The sequence below is a fragment of the Hoplias malabaricus genome, chromosome 10 (genome assembly GCF_029633855.1).
Source record: "Hoplias malabaricus isolate fHopMal1 chromosome 10, fHopMal1.hap1, whole genome shotgun sequence".
Classification (NCBI taxonomy): Eukaryota; Metazoa; Chordata; class Actinopteri; order Characiformes; family Erythrinidae; genus Hoplias; species Hoplias malabaricus.
This window is the reverse complement of record NC_089809.1, coordinates 31,433,068-31,453,719: the sequence shown is the minus strand read 5'-3', so window position 1 is coordinate 31,453,719 and position 20,652 is coordinate 31,433,068. Positions and strand designations below refer to the sequence as shown.

Sequence of the window (20,652 nt, the reverse complement as noted above, 5' to 3'; positions counted from 1 at the left end):
TTACTGTGCTATGTATTGGTGTTTTTTTTTATTTATTACATTTATTTATTAGTCTTTTTCCTTCTTAAATAAGTGGAAAAGGTTAAGTGTTGAGAGGAAAATTATAGAAATGTGTAACATACTACGGTTCCTTTTATTATGGATTTTAGCTAAAATTGCTTTTAGTATTATAATTATTATAAATAAATAGGATATTTTGGAGCATGACTTATGAATTGGTTTCTTCAAATTTTCTGTTATTTACAAATGTGATTTTTTTTTTTTTTATGATTATTTGATTTAGCCAGATTGCCACAATGTGATCGTCAATATAAGAGTGAATGACTGTCATGCACATTTATGAATGCATATATAGGTGTAGTGCTAGAAAAAACTAAAACTATGATTTTTTTTTTTATTGATTAATAACAGTTTATTGATCACCCCAAAATTGCTAAAAGCACTGACTGATTCATTAAATGATGTAACTAACATGTTGCTTTCTGTTTGTGATCTGCAGTCAGTGGTGAAAACAGGGAGGCTTTTGATCAGTCATGAAGCTCCAGTGACCGGAGGCTTTGCTGCAGAGATGAGCTCTACTGTTCAGGTAAGAATCATAGAGAAACACCAATTTCAAATTACCAATATCGCTAAACAACACAGAATTGGAGTGGATGATCTTTTAAGAAAATGTATTTCTTTTTTCAATTTTTCCTACTTTGCACTTTGTGTTTGATAAGTTGTTTATAAATATTACCTGCAGTTGAATTGACATTCATTGTTCACCGTATATTATTAAGGCCTCTAAAAACATTTTAAAATGTCCTCACTGAGAAGAATTTCAGCATCCTTGCTATATTGCTTAGGAGTAGACATGATCAGGGTTAGAGTCACAAAGTGACAAAAAACAGTAGACCACTAAGGATGTGTAGGCATATATTGTGCTTGATAATATTTGAATTCTTGAATCTACCAAAATAAAAATGCTATAAAGAAGGTATATGAGATGTTACCACTGAGGAGACCACTGCTTACCATTGCTTTCTGGATTCCAATCAGCAAAGGACTGACAGAATCTAGATTATAGCAATTTTTTCTGCTTTAATGAAATATATTGGAGAAGATGATTTTGATCAATAAACCATAAAACCATAAAACATAGCACTGGAAATTGCTTTCTCCACATTTTTTACTTATAGTACAACCATGTGAATGAATTAAGCAAAGGGACAGAGTACCAAAAATATTATTATATTATGACCACCTCCTTGTTTCCACACTCACTGTCCATTTCCCCCAGCTCCACTGACCAGACAGGAGAACTTTGTAGTTCTACCATTACTGACTAGAGACCATCCGTCGTCGTGTGTGCATTGATTTCCCCCTTTCACCCTGTTCTTCAATGATCAGGACCCCCACAGAGCAAGTATTATGTGGGTGTTGGGTCATTCTCAGTTCTGCAGTGACACTGATGTGGTGGTGTTAGTGTGTGTTGAGCTGATGCATGTGGATCAGGCACAGTGTCCTGTGTCCACTGATGAAGGACTAGAAGATGACCCAAGATAACACAAATTGTGCATGAACAGAAAAGCTATTTTCTCTTAGGTGTGTGTGATGTGTGTGGACAGTGAGAAGACACGCTGTGTCCGAAATTGTGCCCTATTCACTATATAGTTCACTATTTTGGGGTTCTGCCATTTCATAGTAGTGTCCCAAAACATAGTGGACAATTTTCAGTGCACTAAAACAATCCCACAATGCACTGCAAAAAGTAGTATACAACCCCTGTACACTAGTAGTTATCAGATTACCCATAATTGTTTGGTGAAAACCCGCATGAGGTAGTTTTTCAAGGTAGTGCACTAATATATATATATATATCAGGTATGAGCGTGTGGTGACCCAGGTCTTGGATAGGTTTCTGGCAGAGGGAATGCTGGGTGGTACAATGAGGTGAGTCAGCTGGATGGAGCTGATCTATGTGCAGATCATGAAACGGAACAGGAAAAGTACTAAAAATAAGGCTTTTAGCAGGAAGATGCCTGGCAGATCTTCAAGAGCGTGGCTTTTTATGTTCTGTAATAACAAACACTAGTGAGCAGACCTTCACAAAAGCAACCAGAGCAGCAAGGTTCATCACTGGTTTCCAATCTGTGAATTAGAATTCAGTTAATGTGTCCTCATGATATATCAGATAGTTTACAGCAAGTTGTAAAGTAGCTCAGCTGGGCAGCTAAAAATAATCGATGTATGGATAGGTCAGGTCATTGATTTTAGGCTTATCTGTAAACTCAGTGGACAAATAACGCTTGCTGGTTGTCATCGTCTGTGATGTTTATCAAGCTCATATGTGTGATAGAGAGATGAAGGCCGTATCATTTATATTGGAACAAACAGTGATTGCAATTCATCATTGCATTACATTTGTTTTAATATTGCTATATCAAGATTTCACTGACCCCACATCGTAATGAAAGATCATCAAAAGGCATATTGTGACACTTTATCTGTATTACAGTTATGGCAATACTGCCATACAAAAATAACACTTTCCTCATAGGGAGACAACAGAAGTTGAGGAGAATAAAGAGATGTATGAGGTCTTGCAGGAGACATTCCTTCAGCTCTCCCTTCAGCATCTTACTGTGACTCCCTGAGACTGAGAGAGGAGTCCTGTGTCCTGTTTTTTCTGGACTCTCGGCTGGAACAGGGGATTTTTTTTAGGTCAGTCTGGCTGTTCCTGGACTCCTCAGTGGAATAGTTGGATTATTGTTTCTCTCTTTTTCGCTCATGAAGTAGTTGGAATTCTGTGAGGCGTGGATGCTTCTCCTCCTGACTGGAGTCTGTGTCTTTACACAAGGAAGAAGTTATGGGTGAGCTCATGTGTCTGTTTAAATGAGCTTTTGGGGCAGGCAGAGAAAAATGGGGAAGTGTCTTCCTGCTAGTTATCAAAAGATATCATAGGTGATTGTATTTGACTACTGGAATCCTGCTGAAATCTTTTGGTGTATTCTGTCCTGATGCATATAAGCATGGAAATGCAGTGGGCACATTCTTAAGCATGCATTAATAATTCAGTTAAGACATGGGCTAATAAAGCTTTGAGTCAAATTATACCATATGACTAAAAAGATTCATCCTATAAATATCTTAATATCGGTCAGTTATGTGAACAACTAGGCTGATGCTCTATGAAAAGCTCAACCTATCTATACATTCCAGAATGGCTCTGTCGGTTCTTGGAAATTGATAAATTCATACCACATGCTGCATGGTCTTGCTATAACCTGCTACTCCGAACATCACAGCCACATGCAGTCTTTAGATCAGACCTACCGCATTTTACAATAACCCAGCTGCCTGATCGGCTGGCCATCAACTGCAGCCAGACGTTTGTAAGTTGAATCAGCAGGAATGAAGCATTCAAGTATAAAAGCACTTTATGTTGAGTTATGGTGACCAACAGCACATCAAAGTCAGTTCACCACACTCAGACCTTGCTTCCACTGAGAACAAATCATATTTCTGTCATAATTTTCTCTTGGATCAGACCACATTTTTTGACATGGTAGAGTGCAAATTTATACAAGTAATTTATGGGAGCAGATTGTTGCATATTTTAGAAAGTCATTTAAATTAGGTTCAGACATTGCTGCAGGTTTAACTTGAGGAGTCTCTGAAGGGAGTAATGTGAAAAATTGCTTTGACACTGTAAAAACAAGATGAAACTGAAGATTAATTTGAATTAGATAGCGTAATCTGTCTCATTTCTTTACTGAGATTAGTGGCCAGAAAGCTCTGATCATTTAGTCATTTAGTGTTGCCAGGAGTAAAATTTAAGAAATGGCCTTTAATAGAATAAAAGATTCTAATATACTCACTTATTCAGACTGATTTGCTGATTTACTGTGTCAGTACATCTTTTATCAGTTCTTAAGTTTTAAGAAGTGAAAAAATATTGATGAGCTACTGTTTAGAAATGTCCTACACTTTATTATATATTGTGCTTAAATAACCCCAGTTAAAACAAGCATAAATGTCTCGACTGGGTCTTAATGGACAACAGAAGTGTTTTTGTGACAACGTCAGTTGTAAAAGGCGCTATATAAATACATTTGATTTGATTTGATTAAAGCAGGTACAGAGTCCACCAGAGCTAAATTGACATTCTTGCATGGCCAAGAATGAGGATGTAGGTAAAATAGGCCCAGGATCTTGTATAGGATGCATAGGGCTGGGGCTAATGTAGGACAACACCAGTAAAGGCAGTAGGAACTGAGATCGGGAGTGGGTATTAAAAAAAATTATAAATAAATGGGGGTTTTAACATCAACATAAGCTGTTTTCACATATGAAGTCTGAAAAAAAAACCTCTGGTCTGGAGATGTTTTGGAGTGGTTTTTGCATACATGTAGTGCACAGTGAAGCATTTTCTGTGTCAGGTGAATTCTCACACCTGGAAATATTCTGTGTGCTTTAAGGCATGGAGTGGCACCTGTGCAGCACATGCAGAATATACTCTGGAATATTAGTGGCTCTGTTCACACATGCACTCACTCAAATTACCCAGAAGCTCTACTAGGGGGCTAGCAGGATAAAGTCCACAGTCTTAGACAAATGTTACGGCTGTTTGCATACCCACCTCCTCTGGGTAAACTGTGTTACCATAAATTTACATATATTTCAATATATACTTTCTTTTCAAATATAAAATATGCTTATGAAAATGGTGTTTGCATGGTTCTAGACTGTTTGCATTTAAGGTTTATACGTATTGTATTTGATCTACTATTGTAGTTATTGTATGTAATATTTTGTTAGATAATGTCCTTTAAACAATTGGGCACCAATCTTCACAGTTATCAGTGCTGTCTTTTGGGACTATCTGCAATCTACCAGTTGTCTCTTGTATTCTTAAACACAAGGTTACTAATTTCTGATAATAAAATGTTCTCCAAAGAGATCTTCCAAGTATTGTGTTACAATGTTTTATTAAACAGTAGTAGATCACCACCATATGTGATCACTAAGAGGAGTCTCCAGGGCTAGTTTAGACGTTTCTGTTTGGTGCAATTTCAATAAGATGACAAACATATGATGAAGCGCAGAAATGCAGCAGAGCTGAGTTATGAGTTTAGACTACTTGTGCCTACATCCATCCCATGTGTTAAAGCGTTTTAGTAATATTGGCCTTCTTTGCCTTTATATTCTTCACTCAGACCTTATTTAAAGAACAGCAAAGAGTCACTGTGGAACATAGCAACCTAAACACTGTCTGAATTAATGTTTTTTTTGCAAGCATCATGCATGAAATCGCTAAACACTAAATCTTCTTTAAGAATAAGTACGCCAGACAGACAGAGACTTCCAAAATGTGGCTGTCCTCATCTGACTTTAGGCTCCACAGGGAGGCAGATCTCAGTTGTCTTATTTGGCTTGCACGGTTGGTAATATTGGCATTTCCGCATTGCTCTACACTTTCAATAATCTTCAATCTGTGGCTGTCACTGACATAGAATATATTGTTTCTGACACTGAAGTAGACAGAATTTATAACTGCCACTTTAAGCTCTGAAGTCATATTTTTAAATCATGCCTCAGTGCAAAACTCTGTCTACATTTCGGCCACCATGTTGCCGTATTTTTATACTGACATTTAAAGTACATTGCATGTAATCATGCACTTCCCATAGATAAACATTGATTTGAGTGAAACTGGAGTTCTGCGGAAGTTCGCTGTCCAGATGTGGTGGCTTGCTCCCAGACTACTTTTCTTATGCCCTTCCTGTAAGCTTATTTAGAAAGATTTCTTCTTTTTTATTGTAGAAAAAGATACTCTAGTCTGTGGAAGGTCTGAGGAGAAACTGTTGTCTAGACACATGTTGGCTTGGCAGGTGGACTTATCTGCTTTGGGACTAAGTAAAGACTTAAATGACATAAAATTACGCCTGGCTGCAAATCTTGAAAAGATGGCCTCTAGCTGCTGCTGGGCTGCTATTGGGGAGATGCAGGTCCCCAGGAGAGAGCTGGAGAAAAGCTTTACTCTGGCTGATTTTTTTTTTTTAACATGCATTTGAAAAAATATAACTTTCTAGATCTTTTCACATCAGTCAAATGTTAACATAGAATCAAGGCACTTCACTATACGCTGGCAGATTGGCATGTCCTCTACCAAAAAATGTGGGCTTCACAGGACTCATCAGTTAAGCTCTGTCCTGTATTCTGACTCTGGAATAATGCTTCTATTACATAACAGGTATATACTTTCAGCTGTACTTTTACCAACTGCCAAATCTGGACTGGTGTTTTCCTAATGCTGTTTCATTATTTATAATAAAATCACAAGATGCATGTTTCAGTAATGAAAATGTAGAGAATCTATGGAAAGACCTGTGTTATCTATGATTCACCATGTGTAGATGTGAATTCAAGCTGTATATCAGATATTGCTGACAGTGGCCCATGCTTGTAAATATTCAATGAATAACAGAAGCTGAAACACTGCCTCAGCAGATTCAACGTGTATTTTGTATATGACTGTGCTTTAGCTCTGCTGTGAGAGCTGGAGAATTATATGGTGTTTTGGGACAGGTTTGACTCATGTTGCTAATAAAGAGGAAGTGATTACAAGAAGGAAACACTGGCTAAAATGTCCAACATCCATTAGGCATAATGGCTGTTAATTAAGTAAGCCAGGATGGGGTGGTGTAATTTGTCAAATATTTGGATTGCAGAAAGAAAAGAGCTGCCAAGCAGATGCAAGTCACTAAGAGGGAATCATGCCATCAGGTATATGCGTAGAGGAGGCTACAAGCTGTCTACTGATTTGTAAGACTGGCTTAGACTCAGCATGCTAATTTGAATCTGAAACAGCATCTTATTCTTCAGATTTTTTTTTTAACTGGCATTGGAATGATACATTGCTCAAGGACCTTCTCATTGAGCTTGATGCTCTTTTTCAGCCATTGCCAGAAAACATGAGCACGGGCATGTACTGTGTTTGATTGGCCAGGAGAGCCACGTGTGTGATGATTCATGCTCTGCTCACCCCCTCGGTGTCCTTAAAGGCAGTGTGTGAATAAGTCAAAAGCCAATGTGTTCATAATTATTGAACAAATATAATTAATGTTTTTTCAGTCACCAGAAAAAGAAGGAAAAGAAACTAACAGGCATATTGGCTTGGTGCACTGTCTGGTACAGCAGTGATTTGATGGCTGAGTGGCTTTGATGAAAGTGTGGGTCAGTTTGGCTCAGGCGTTTCCTGGCTCTCCTCAGCTGGCTCAGTGCTCAGCTTTTATAGCTGTGTGGGATGGGATACAAGACCAGTCTGCCAGAGCTTATGAAATGCACATCTCCAACCTGGAGCAAGCAGAACTTTCTTCCTCCACAGTTTTGGAGCCCAAGTATAATATTCCCTCAAAGATGTGCCCTCATGGCGTTTGCTTATGAATACAAAGAAGAACAAAATAAGGCAATTTCCACAATTCAGATTAATTATAGCCGTAGTTAGGCTTAGGCTGAACAGGGATGGCTGCCCATAACACACCCATCAGCATTTTTGCTTGATTTCCAGATAATTACATAACAATCTAGTGCCATACATACAGCTGTGTTTGACTGATGATGTTATGTTTCCATTTGCAGGAGCAGTGTTTCCTTAACCTGGAGGCACCCATAACCAGGGTTTGTGGGTATGACACACCTTTCCCTCACATTTTTGAACCCTTCTACATCCCAGACAAATGGAAGTGCTTTGATGCTGTAAAACGAATGATCAACTACTGAGAAAAGGTGAGGTATCAAATGGAGAAAGGTAAGGTTTTAATAAAATAATTAGGAGAGAATATATTTTAAATCACCTTTGAGCAAGAAACTCTTTTTTTATGATTCTTTTTAACATCTATGCAGTACTCTGTTGGAAAATCATTGTTATTCCATTCTTAATGTGAGCTTTAGACATGAAAAATGAGTCACGGTTAAATTAAATTAAATAATAGTTATTAATCTGTTTACTACACTTTAACACGCAATATTTCTGCTTTAGATTATATCTGTATAAACCTTCAGTATTTAGTTTTTTTCTGAATCTTGCCATTGATTACAGCAATAACCTTTGTGTAATTCCTAGAAGATTTTAAGAATTTTTTTTAAATCAAACTTCAGTCAGTCTTTTGAGTTTAGTATCATTAGCGGTGTATTCTAGTTAATTATTTTTACTCATGCTTTTATTTTATACTGATTGTTGTGTTGTCTCCCATATAAGCTTGAGAAAGTGATGACTAATGCAGTTTTAAATGAATAACAGCAGCACTCTCATCTTCCACAGTCTGGTTTAATACATATTTAATTGTGTGTGTTATTTTGAGTACAGTCATAAAAACAATGTGTAGAGTCATCCTATCCACCCATCTCAATTAAATAAGAATGAACAGGAATTAACCATGAGTAGATGTTTCCCCCCTACATTCAGTCTCTGTCTTATTCTGTGTCTGCTCCTTTCTTGCTCTACTCTCCCAACTAGTCAGAATCAATAAGAACCTGAAAAACAAAATTAAAAAAATTGTTTTGTGTCATGACTTAACTCTGAAAGAATCAGGGAGGTCTGTCACGTGGATAAGCATTTTTTTAAATTAATTTTATTTATTATTATTATTTATTTTGTAATAGTTGGGAAGCGTGGTGGAACAGAAAATATTACAGGAAAATAATTGTTATGTTTATAATAGATATAATAGATCATGCTCAGTGTGACCAGAGGCATGAACTAACAAGTGTTAAAGGGTCAATTTTATTTTCAAATGGACTTTAATTGCCTTTTTTTGCTGTCCTCAATAGAAGAATAGAAGCTTCAACACATTTTACCTTCTTTTCATCTTTGTTCAGTGTGTGGACGTGACGACCTCGGCACAGAGGTGCTGCCCTGACAGACTGTTACTTGTGCGGTTTTTGAAAATGGACTTTAACTCCAGAAGCTCCGTGGTCACCTATGTGGAACACCATTCATTAACACTAATTAAGCAGATATTTAGTGGGTACATTCTTTTGTTGACGTGATTGAGTGATAATTTCTTTTCTTGCTGTTAACAGTGTGATCTCCTTTATGTGTGTTGATGTTTGTTTTATTGAATGTTCCACAGTATTTTCTATCTGAGGGAATTAAGGGATTGATTATGCTGTTGTACAGTGATTTTGCAAGACTCTTCCTCTCAGTCATCTGTCCTTTGTGTAATATCTCACATCACAGAAGCATAGGTCTCTTTTTATTTTCTTTTTTTTCTTCTTCAATAAATGCTGTAGTTTTGCAGATATTCAATAGGCCAATTCAGCTCATTTTCCTCTGAAGAAAACTGTAAAGCTTGATAAAAATAAAAATAATTTTTATTTCATTGACTTTTATGAGCCTGTTTGTATAAAAAAGCTCTTTGTGTTTCTGGAGTCATGCCTGTGGTGCAGAGTTACAGATTGTTGCACGATGAATTAATACATGTAAAATTTGTGACTATTTCCAGTCTAACCTCCTGTGACGATGAGTAAAAGCATTTTTACTCACTCTTCCTCTTTGGGTTGTGGAGCTTGTATGGATTTTACCCATTTTTCTCAACATGATGTGAACATATATGAAAGCTTTCCTTAAACTGAAGAAACCTTTTGCTTTTGAAAGAAAATAAGGGTTGATGTGACACATGCCTAAAGGCAGGATTCATACATCACCTGTCAGGTGAAATGTGCAGGTTTATATATGAGGCCAAGAGTTTACATACCCTTAAGCCAAAGAAATTCAAACTCTGTTTTTCACCACTCCACATAGTTCTTTCCGCCATACATTGTGTTTGTTAGTTAAATTTGGATGCGTACCTTGTTTTTAAGTCATGTAAAAAATAATACCTAAGAGTTTAGTATGTTACAGAATTTTCAGTGGATCAAACTTTACATATACTTTGTAGGTATTTGGTGTTGTATTAGATGCTCATAATAATTTTCTTGAATTTCCTTTTTTTTTCCCTGAAATGTACTGGTCACCTTCACAGCCTAATGCTACCACCCACATGCTTCACAGTTGGGATGGTATTGTTAGGGGGTTCTTTTCTTGCATGGCAATGTAGGATTCTATTTATGATAAATAAGGCCATGTAAATTGTAAAAACCCAATAAAAATTCATTCATTCATTATCTGTAACCACTTATCCAGTTCAGGGTCACAGTGGGTCCAGAGCCTACCTGGAATCATTGGGTGCAAGGTGGGAATACACCCTGGAGGGGGCGCCAGTTCTTCACAGGGCAACACACACTCACACCTACGGACACTTTTGAGTCGCCAATCCACCTACCAACGTGTGTTTTTGGACTGTGGGATGAAACTGGAGCACCCGGAGGAAACCCACGTGGACACAGGGAGAACACACCAACTCCTCACAGACAGTCACCTGGAGCGGGAATCGAACCCACAACCTCCAAATCCCTGGAGCTGTGTGACAGCGACACTTCCTGCTGCGTCCCCATGCAAAAAAAATATCAAAAAGTTGATATTTGAATATATATAGTGATTTTTGAAAAAATTTAGCTTAATTATATCTAGCTTGTGTGTATGTACATTTTTGGCCTCAATGGTGCAGTTTTTATTGCTTGCCTGCCTTCATCATATATGCAGAGATCTTTAAATTATATTTTTCTTCACTGGACCTGAACACATTTGCCAGGATTCCTTTTGTGCAATTAGACACACAACTTTACAAATTGCTGGTTATATGGCCTTTAATAAATATAAGGGGTTTAATTTGTGGTGCAACATAGAATTTTCCCTCATTTACAACTCTGCACATTATGTACCTTTTTAAGTTTATTTTGGTGGGAGGATGTGGTTTTGGCGTTCAAGATGAAAAGGAAATAAGCATTCTAACCATCCAAAAAAAAACTGCTGAGACAATGTCACTAATCACCAAGTATCTACTAACCCCATGAACGCATCAAAGATGGTTTTTTGATGCTTTTAAGCCTTCTTGCCACAAATTATGGTGAGAATGCAAAGATAAAATAGTATCTGTCATTTTGGTTGGAGTGAAAGCAAGTGCTGACCACAGTTGAAGCGTAGGGCCCTCCCTTGGGCGAGGTAGTGGACATGACCTTTAGTTGATTTTGTGTTATGATGCTCTCACCAGACCCAGTGAAATTAGATAAATATAGAACGTTCTACCTGAATTTGATCAGAGTCCTCTTCTTAGGTTTAATTATATTAGCACGTCATACATTTTCTCAAGAAAAACTGGAAGAAGCAGCATACTTAAAACAAGTACATAGCAATAAAAATCACATCTCTTAAGTGTTTATTTAAATTTTTAGCATTTGCATGATAGCTGAAAATATGATATTTAAATATGTATTTTTAGACCCTCATAAATCTGAATACACTGCCTTAAGATATTACATTCTGCTCTGTTTTAAAGATTTTTTGCAGATTTACAGATTTAATGGTTTTTTATATGCATCGCTTAGAAGAGGATTGGAATGATCATTTTGCTACTTTTAGCCGAGACAAGTCTGACTAAAGTACTTCTGAGTAATGCAGAATGGATTCACAGGAGCTGCTGGGGCCTCTGGCAAATCTCTGCTGCGTTTCTTTTCCCCTCTGTGAGAGACTTCAGTCCTTAACACCTCCCCTAGGAGGCAGCTTGGGTGGAGTCTGTCTCTCTCTTACTCACTCACTCAAGCTCCTCTTCCCAGTACATGGGAACCCTGTGGCCCAAAGAGAATAATAAAGGAAAGCACATCTCAGCTTCTTGTAATCTTATCTGATTTAGTGCTGAGTGTTTGTTCTCTGAAAAGTGAAAGTTGCTTTGTCTGTGGTAAAATGAACTGAATGGTTTTAAATGGACTTTTAGCTGGAAGCCATATCAGCAAGTAATTTCAGGCTAGTTGTGCAACAGTTTACAAAAAAAGAAAGACATTTTGGCCTGCAGACTTGGTAGTAATGCCAGTGTTGTGGAGAGAGAATCTGAATTTATGACTTTGTGGAATTAACTAAAATAACAGAACTGACTTGGGGAATGAATGAGCAATTGAAATTGGTGCTAAAATAAGGATGACTGCTTTTGCTGTGTCCTATTCTCATTCTCTTTTCCTTTCCTGTGGCACAGGATTCAGCAGAGTGAGAGAAGTCCAGTTGGCTAAATTCTAAGACATTCTCCTGATTTCTTTGAAGTTGCTTACTATACAGCATTTACCTGAAAGGTCGATATGTATGAATAACTATACAAACATTTACATGAAGTAGCAAATTCACAGCTATACAGTTCTATCATGGAGACTGCATTCCTGTAGCTACATCGAATACCTTTGGGAGGAGATGGTTTGACATTTGTGATCTGAAAACAATAATCCAACATTGGTACCTGACTTCTCTAAAGTTCATGTGGCTGAATGCAGACAAAATCTCAGAGCAATGTTACAAAACATTGTAAGTTATTATTTCAGAAAATAAGAATTAATATTTATTTGCAGTTTCCCTACAACAAGTGCCAAAAGCATGAAAAAGTGCAGAAGAGTAGATTAGTTAATTTTTTGTTATGAAGGTGAGCATGTCCATTAGATGTTATTTTCTTGATTGAATTTTTATTAATTTTTTTCTTCGCAAGTCATTTCTACTTCCACCCATCAGCTAAGCCTACTACTACTAACAGCAATAAAGCCACAGAGCTCGAATGGTTATAGCTAGCATATACTTCCTTCGAGACATGCCAAGTCAGCGACTGCTTCTTTATGAACTGCTGTTAATGCAACACACATGTTTACAGGAAAGTGCAATGTTATATTAGCTAATAGACAACCATGTTGTCTAGCATTTGTGCTGAGTGATGCAGAGAGAGGGAGGGCCATTTATGGTTCCTTCACCTTTGCAACGCTGCATTCATACAGAGTAGCAAAAAGTGCTGTACAGTATTGAGGTATTGAGGGAAAATCTAGGAAAACCGTGAAAGATTAATAGCCAAAAGTATTTTTTATTATTTACATGTATTAGACTAGGCCTGTAGGTGACAAATATATCATTTACAAGTATTTCTTACGTACAGTACATGTATTGTTCATGTCCACATCCAAGTGAAATTTACTTACGCTAAATCACAGTTTAGGAATGACTCTATTAAAGAAACTGGTAGGATATCACTTGTAGTTCCAGCTGAAAAACATTATAGAATGACGGTTTAATGCAAAGGGTGTGTTATTAACAGTACAGTGAGGGTTTTATAAGTCCAAATACTCGTTAAATACATAAAAATATCTTTCCTCTACTTCGCGGAAATTCGTTTTTTGCGGGTGGTCTTGGCGAAAAACGAGGGATTACTGTAGTTGCTTTTCATGCATCTAACTCACTATGGATTTCAGATTGAAGTATCAAAGGTATTATTGCATGCACGCTTGTCTTGTTTTAATGTTTACAAGATTTTCTGCAACACCTAGCGTGCTTGTACTGTGTGCAGCTGTTTATAAATAATGATATTTGAAAGACTTTGAGGCCAGTGAGGTGCTGTGTTACTCTTCATGTCTGCTGATTCTTGAATTGTTGTGAGAAACAGGCCCTGGTGCTAACTAACCCTTGTTAAGAGGAGGCGGATAAACAGAGGGCAGCGAAGGTTATTTAGCTGACAGTAACACAGAGCGACTGTTAATACACAAATGCCATCCTGTTAGAGATGGGGCAGGTCTGTTTTATGTGACACAAGTGGCACTGGTTATGTATGACATTTCTAATTTAAGGAATTTTTGATCTAATTGTTCACACGAGTCTCGTTGCAAACAAAAAGGTTGGGCTTGCAGTCTCTGAGAACTCAAACCAGGCTGGGTGGCTATTGGCCAAATAATCAGCACCAAGGGCATTCTCTGTGTTCCTTAGGGCTTTACAAAATCAGTCCTCAGACTTTAGAGAGCTAATATCACATGCACTCCATTTAGACATAGCTGGATGGGGGAAAAATTGTTTCTAGCACATGCTATTCACTGGTCAGTGGTATGAATAGGCTTAAAAGACCAGAGTGACCTCAAAATGAAGGAATAATTGGTCCTGTCAAGAGCTGAATTAACCTATTTAGCGCAAACGATTAAGTAAATAGTATGTAATACACATTAATAGCATCTGGCAGATTCTCTTTTCCAGAGTTGCTTTTAAGTTTCTTTTGCATTTAATAAATGCTAGTTTTGTGAGTCTTGCCCAAAGATTCTTACAGTATAATCTAATGTTCTTGCTCAAACTGTGTACTGAGCCCCAGTCGAACCTTCCCAGTGGATGGCAATAATAACTATTTTGACAAATGCTTTGAAATTTATTGTGATTTCTTGGAAGCGTAAGAGAAGACAGCTGGAATGTTAAAGATGAGCCTGAGTCAGTAGCCTACCATACTGAATCTTCTTTGTTTTACTTTCTAGGTGGACAACATGTAAAGTGGAACCCAAGTAAACATGACAACGAATTTTAAGTCTGATTAATATATCATTGAATCCACAACCTTTCAATCTGGGATCTGCTGTTTATTCAGGGAATCTTACAGGGTTTGAAACATGTTACGGTGTTGGCAACCATATGACAAGCACCGAGTCAATGAGCTAATATGGCATTCAGACAAAGATGAATGTTCACTGGTGTCGCCACATCCAAAGTGTGCTTCATGAGGACTGATAATATCAGTGACAGCTTGCGAGCACTGTCAGAATCTATTAAGAGTGAATAGATTAAGGGTCATTAAGAGGGCCTAGACATCTTTAGTTTTCTTTTATCTGGTTTCTGGTTTGTTCAGGTTGCTGTGCTGTGTGAAATATCCATTTTGACCATGTTTGACACTACTGAGTGCCCATCACTCAAGGTGATGTGTTTTCTTAGATTTCATTTTTGCCGGCATGAGCCAGAGGCTTTTCATCAAGTGACCTCTGTATCACTCCTTGTTTTAATTCTTTTGTAAACTGGGTAGTGAGTACTTAAGACTTGCTTGAGCAGGGAAGGTGGTGATGGTGCTGAAGGATCCAAAGCTAAGGAATTTAGGTGAAGACAGGGGATGAGTCATCTGAGGTCAATAAACGGAATAGGATGAGGAGGGATGCATTCCTCTCTTCTTGAGTATGCACATGCACAAATACGCACAAACTCCAATCACAGAGGGAAGCGGCAGGACGTGCCTAGACAGCACAATAATCTTGCCTGGATATCTGAAGAATACTGAATTAAGACTGGGCTCTGATGTCATGCCACTTGTCCTGATACATGTGGAAGCTATACTTCTCTGATTTCAGATTATGTAAAAGATGGAGCTGCTTAAAGTGCCCTTCTGTGTGTAGGACAGTGCTTATGATAAAGAATCCACCACTGTCTGACAAAGTTCCTTGTCAGTTTGTTGATTTGACTTGATTTGCCTCCCATTTCAAATACGCAAGTGGTAGATAGCTGCTTACCATACCCACTTCTAAAGCATAAAATGTGAGTTTGTTTGCCCAGTGTAACTGGACTGAGATCATAGAAACTAAATGGGGCATTTTGATTACACTCTCACAAAGCACAGAGGGCTTGAGTACTGCACCATAATAAAGTAATTCACATTAGAGTGGCAATAACAAAACTTTCTCAGGCTGTTTTACAATCTGCTTATTGTGCAGAGTTGTTGTTTTTTTCTGTAGTCCATGAAATGTTTTTAAGACTGACAAAACTGTGTTGGCATTCAGCCTTTAGACATACACTGAATACCCAAACATTTGCAGATGTTCCTTTAAAGTGCACACAGGTATATACTTGTGTGTGTGCTCTGTGTGTATAATCTCCATAGGAAGGCATTAAATGAAATTGGATGCTCAGGAACAGCTGCACATGATCACAAGTTCACAATGCCCAATGCCAAATGTCAGTTCTGAGCAGTGGAACAGTGAACGTGAATTTCTCTGGAGTTAAGGCACGTGATCCAGTAACTCAGGGATGAGTTGGAGTGGTGTTTGTGATCCAGAACTCTGATCCTGACCTCGCTGATGCTCTTTTGGCTGAATGTCATCAAGTCCTCACACGCATTTAAGTGTAAAATCATCTCAGAAAATTAAAAGCTATCCAAAGGCACCCCACAGATTATATTCATATCAGTAAACATGGTATATTCTCATTAATAAGCAAAGCATATTTTGCACTTTTATGTAGACTAAGTAGACTTTGTTCATATGCAGAAATGAAGCAGGCCTCAGATTAAAGTAATATCAGTTATGCTTTATAAACCATAATAATCTTATAAAAATATCCGTATATATTCAGTATGTTTACAGGTTATAAATAAATCTATGTTATCCATTTTTTTTGCTTTTGTGTAAATGAGTTCAGTATGTTATAGGACTTTTTTTTCATAATTTTCTTTTGTTTTGTTTGCATATATTTAGCCCTTCCTGATGTTGAGCTCCGTTGCCCAACTGGGAGAGGTAGTCTCTAATTAGAACAGCAGAAATACATATTTAGAGTTCTGTGCGGCTTTTGGGAAACTCTGTATTTAAGGCTAAGAGGGGACAATGAAGGAGACAATGCCGGTGGAAAGCTTTATTTACAGTTAGTGAGTAGCCTGCAGTTGGTTAGTATGCCTGAGCACATTTCTGAGCATGCAAAAATTTGAAGGATCCAGGTTGATGCTATCTTGCCTTCTGGAATTCTATACAGTGTTGTGCAAATATCAGAGACCACACTTTATTTATTCAGTGTCCAATCAAAACAGCTATTTATTTTCTTTCAGTGTCAGGAGAAAAAGCAGACATTTTCTTTTTAAAAAAACAAACACAGGCTTTAACAGCTTTGTTGAGTATCTAATGTGTAAACCCTTTGCCTTTATTAGACTATCAGAGAAATGTGCAGCAATATTTTGTTGTGTGTTAGGATTTGGTTGCATTTTCCGATTATCCCACTCCAAGAAATCTCCAAATAATTAAAGAATACTCAGGTTTGTTTTCTTGGTTTTATCTGCAAATATTCCTCTTGGATTTACCAGTCTAATCATGAAAAATAATTAAACTTGTAAACATTTAAAACTTGTTTAAAAAAAATCATTAACTAGAATTAAACAATGAAATATAGAAAACATATATGGCACAGTACACTAACTTTATACTTGAAAATGTAACTCCGCAACAAACAAGCTGTGCAGTGTCTAAGCTTTCAGTAATGCTTCAGGACTAAGCATGTTCCTCTTTATTGCATGTAAGCAGATGTGGTTTGTGTGTGTGAATGGCCTGCACTGTTTTCTGGTTTTGTCACTTTATTCCTCAGGGCTCTGCTGCTGCTGATATTTGTGGCAGCAGAGTTTTTAATTCCGTTGTCTGTTTGGGGTTGTGTGTTGCTCTCTGTCAAGGCAAGCCTGCACAGGAAGTGTGGGTGAGCCCCGGCAGACATTTCCCTTGGCTCTCGTGCAGACCATTTAAAAGCTAAACGCCACCTTTGAAAGATGTCTCCTCTCACAGACTGTGGTTCCATATTTAAATTACAAAGATGGGGTAGCTTCTCCTGCACTGTAATTGGGTGAATTACTCATTTTAATTTGCATCAGTTAAATTTCTCATGCAACCTAAATACAGTAAAAGGAGTACCCTTGCTCCAGACATATTCTTCAGTTTCACTTTTTAATGTGAGTAACTTACAATTTAAAGGTCACTGCTAAATCACATTGACACTCTGCATGTTTGAGGGTGGCTGCTGCATTGTGTGTGTGTTTGTCATTTTTATTACTATTATTACGTTTTTTATCTTGAAGCAGCAAATGGGAAGGTGCTCTGAAGCTCGAACTGTTCCATCGTAAAAGCTCCATGTGAGACATAAGTCAGAACAAAGCCAGTCTAGCCAGATGTTTGGGTATAAACTCTACTGCTAATTAAGGCCCTGATGGCCTCTGATCTTGCACTGTATTTACATGGGGGCAGTAACTAACACCAACAAGGGCTAGCTCAAGCTCTTGCATCTTCCATACAGAGGCCAAGTCTGGGCCAGGCCCCAGTCTCTGGGTAAATATTTAGGGCAATGAGTTGTTTCCCCTCACAGAGGGAGTTATTCAAAGAATGCCCTTGCTTCCAGGAGTGAGGCTATGTCAAGTGTGTGCAGCTGTTAGCTTTAGCAAAACCTCTGAGTCACCGGGGCTCTGTTGGTGCTCCCACTGAGCATGTTTCTGACTAGACAGGATTAAACATGTCAGAGCACCGGCCAGGGTCCGGGGAGGAGAAGGCAAGAATGGGGAGGATGAGGCTGCTGTGGTGGGACACACAAGGAAGCAGATGTCCCAAAGTAGTCAGTTCTATTGGGCTTTTCTAGGCCAACACCAAATGCAAGAATGTATGATTTTCAGCATTATGACCTGGTCTTTCTTCTCTGTCACTGTCTATAGTGGTGCTCTTTTTATTTCTCTCCCTCACCTGCAATATATTTGTCTCTACTTTCATGCGCAATAAAACATTAAAACCTCCAACTGTACTGCAGTGAGTGCTGTTGTTTTTTTCCCCCTTTCCATTCTCTTTGCATTACTGCAGGTGTTTATTCACTACTGCTGCAGAGTTTTCAGCTCCGAAAGCACTATTTCTTCTTGACAAACCATGTTTGACAGGTCACTAAATACAGCTGCACCCCGTTATTTTGTAGCATGTGCTTTGTTTGCTCTTGCTCAACAGCATCTCAGTCATGCTGTCCTCTTCATCTCTCCCCTTTCCCTCTTAACTAATCAAAGTCCCTACCACAGCTTCAGATGGTGCTTCACTCTGACTTCAGTGTAAAAGATTTAATATCTTTTATGTATCTTTTATAAAAGATATATTAAATAAAATATATATTTTTTATTTATTGTCTTTTATACGGTGAAAACACAGGCTCTGATCAGTATCCAGTCATCCTTGATGGATACAACTCAATGAGTGTGTCTTGGGGAGGTGGGGAGAATTCCATTTTTATCTAATTTTACAATGTGTTTTTTTCCTAAAAGCATTTTTGACAGCTGAAATCACTTGGAAGAGAACACTTACAACTAAACTCTGTAATGGTATCTAACAGTCCCCCGCAATGTCAGAAAACTGAGGATCACACTTGCTATTCCCTTATCACTGGGCCAAAACTCAGACTGTTGCAACACTAGGGATTTCCACCTACAACCATATTCATTGAATCTTTTGGCTGAGGAGTGGGAATGAACACACCTCATTAATCCAACAAACATACTAACACAGCAGCTTAAGGTCTCTCCACACTCTAGAAATTTCTATAAATCCACTTTAATAAAAAAGATCCATTAAAGGCTAACATTCTGTTTTTAAGCTTGAGGCCTCCTTTATTGCCCATTTTGTCGTACAATTGAAACAACCACCAAATTTAATTCCTTCATCTTAGCAGTCAACTAGATAGATGCTTCCTGATATTGCAGAGCTGTAGCATGAAAACAAAAAGCTACAAGGAACATTTTATTGTTAAGATGTGTGATACTGAACATGTGAGTCACTGTGTTGAACACCTCACTAGGGTTTATTAAATCACTCTACTAATGTCTACTAGCTGTTTGCATTGTTGTGTTGTGACCTGATGTTTATTAAGTCAGGAAGAGATGTGGATGTGATTTTTATGTTCAGCAGACCTTACAGTTCTTTAGAGACTTGTCTTCTGGCAAATGTCTGATCCCAAAAAGTCTCTTTGCAGTCATTTGTCAGCAGTGTAGTGACAGCTGGTGTGAATTCAAGTGAAAATAATCCATTGGTTACTTTTTGTAAACATAGCACCTGTGCACACTGTGGTCCTTGCAGACAAACAGAAAGCAGCATTAGTGCATACAGTACTGTTTGTTTGTGAGAAATATGCATCAGACTCAGGATCCTGATGCATAATATGTTATGCACGCTTCTATAGTCCCCCTTTTTTTTTCTTCATGGGGTTTATTCATAATGAGCTTTTGAGTTAGTGCCTAGACACACCAGTCCAATATGGAAGAACTAGTGCTAAAAGCGATTGACTGAGGTTTGCATATGAACACCCTACAAAAGCACTAACTGGCATCTGTCATGAACATAAATATTGAACCTGCATTACAAAGAAACAACTTACTTTGAGATTTAAAAAAATCACCAAAACAAAAACCATTTGTGTACCATTTTCATGTTGCTAGATTCGCTAAATTAATGAAGCCATGTTTTACTAGCAAATGTAGTAAAAACTACTTTCAGGGTTATTTAAATATAAGCTTGAACTCTATCTCTAACAGTACGGGATACTACATTAACCCTATAAAGCCAAAGGTATCAAATGATGCATGATTTTTAGAGGTGGCTCTTTCATCATCTAATGAAAAGAAATATCGAAACAAACTTCCATTTCCTTTTGGGGCCAAGTGTTCTGAGTTCTCTATTGAACTGTGAATCAAGTGGAAGCATTTCCATGCATTTACCAATCCACTACATAATTGTTGCTATCATCATGAAAACACAGGAGTAAATCTCAAGGCTACTTTTTGCTAAACTGAAGCAATTCCATATATGATTTTTATGATATTACTTGTAGTAAAACTAAGCATTTTGGTTCCATTTCATAGATGTAGTATATTCTCCCTGTCAAATGCTCATTAATTATAATACATATTCAGACAATTTAATCTGTTCTTTAGAACAGGAAAACACATTTAGATCATTTTGCAAAGAATTTTTATGAAACAAAAA

The 20,652-nt window shown here is 37.7% G+C and overlaps 1 protein-coding gene across 2 annotated transcripts in view; it reads left to right on the top strand.

The window, feature by feature from the left end:
* The window catches only part of bckdhb (branched chain keto acid dehydrogenase E1 subunit beta), a 58,266-nt gene extending 48,901 nt beyond the window's left edge, over positions 1-9,365 (top strand). The window contains exons 9-11 of one of the 2 annotated variants that reach the window (XM_066683275.1): positions 500-586; positions 7,624-7,770; positions 8,863-9,365. In XM_066683275.1, the coding sequence (XP_066539372.1) occupies positions 500-586; positions 7,624-7,764 (228 nt within the window). In that variant the 3' untranslated portion in view covers positions 7,765-7,770; positions 8,863-9,365. Of the gene's footprint in view, positions 1-499; positions 587-7,623; positions 7,771-8,814 lie in introns of both variants that reach the window. The other variant, XM_066683277.1, reaches the window with a different exon arrangement.
* Positions 9,366-20,652: the final 11,287 nt, after the last annotated feature.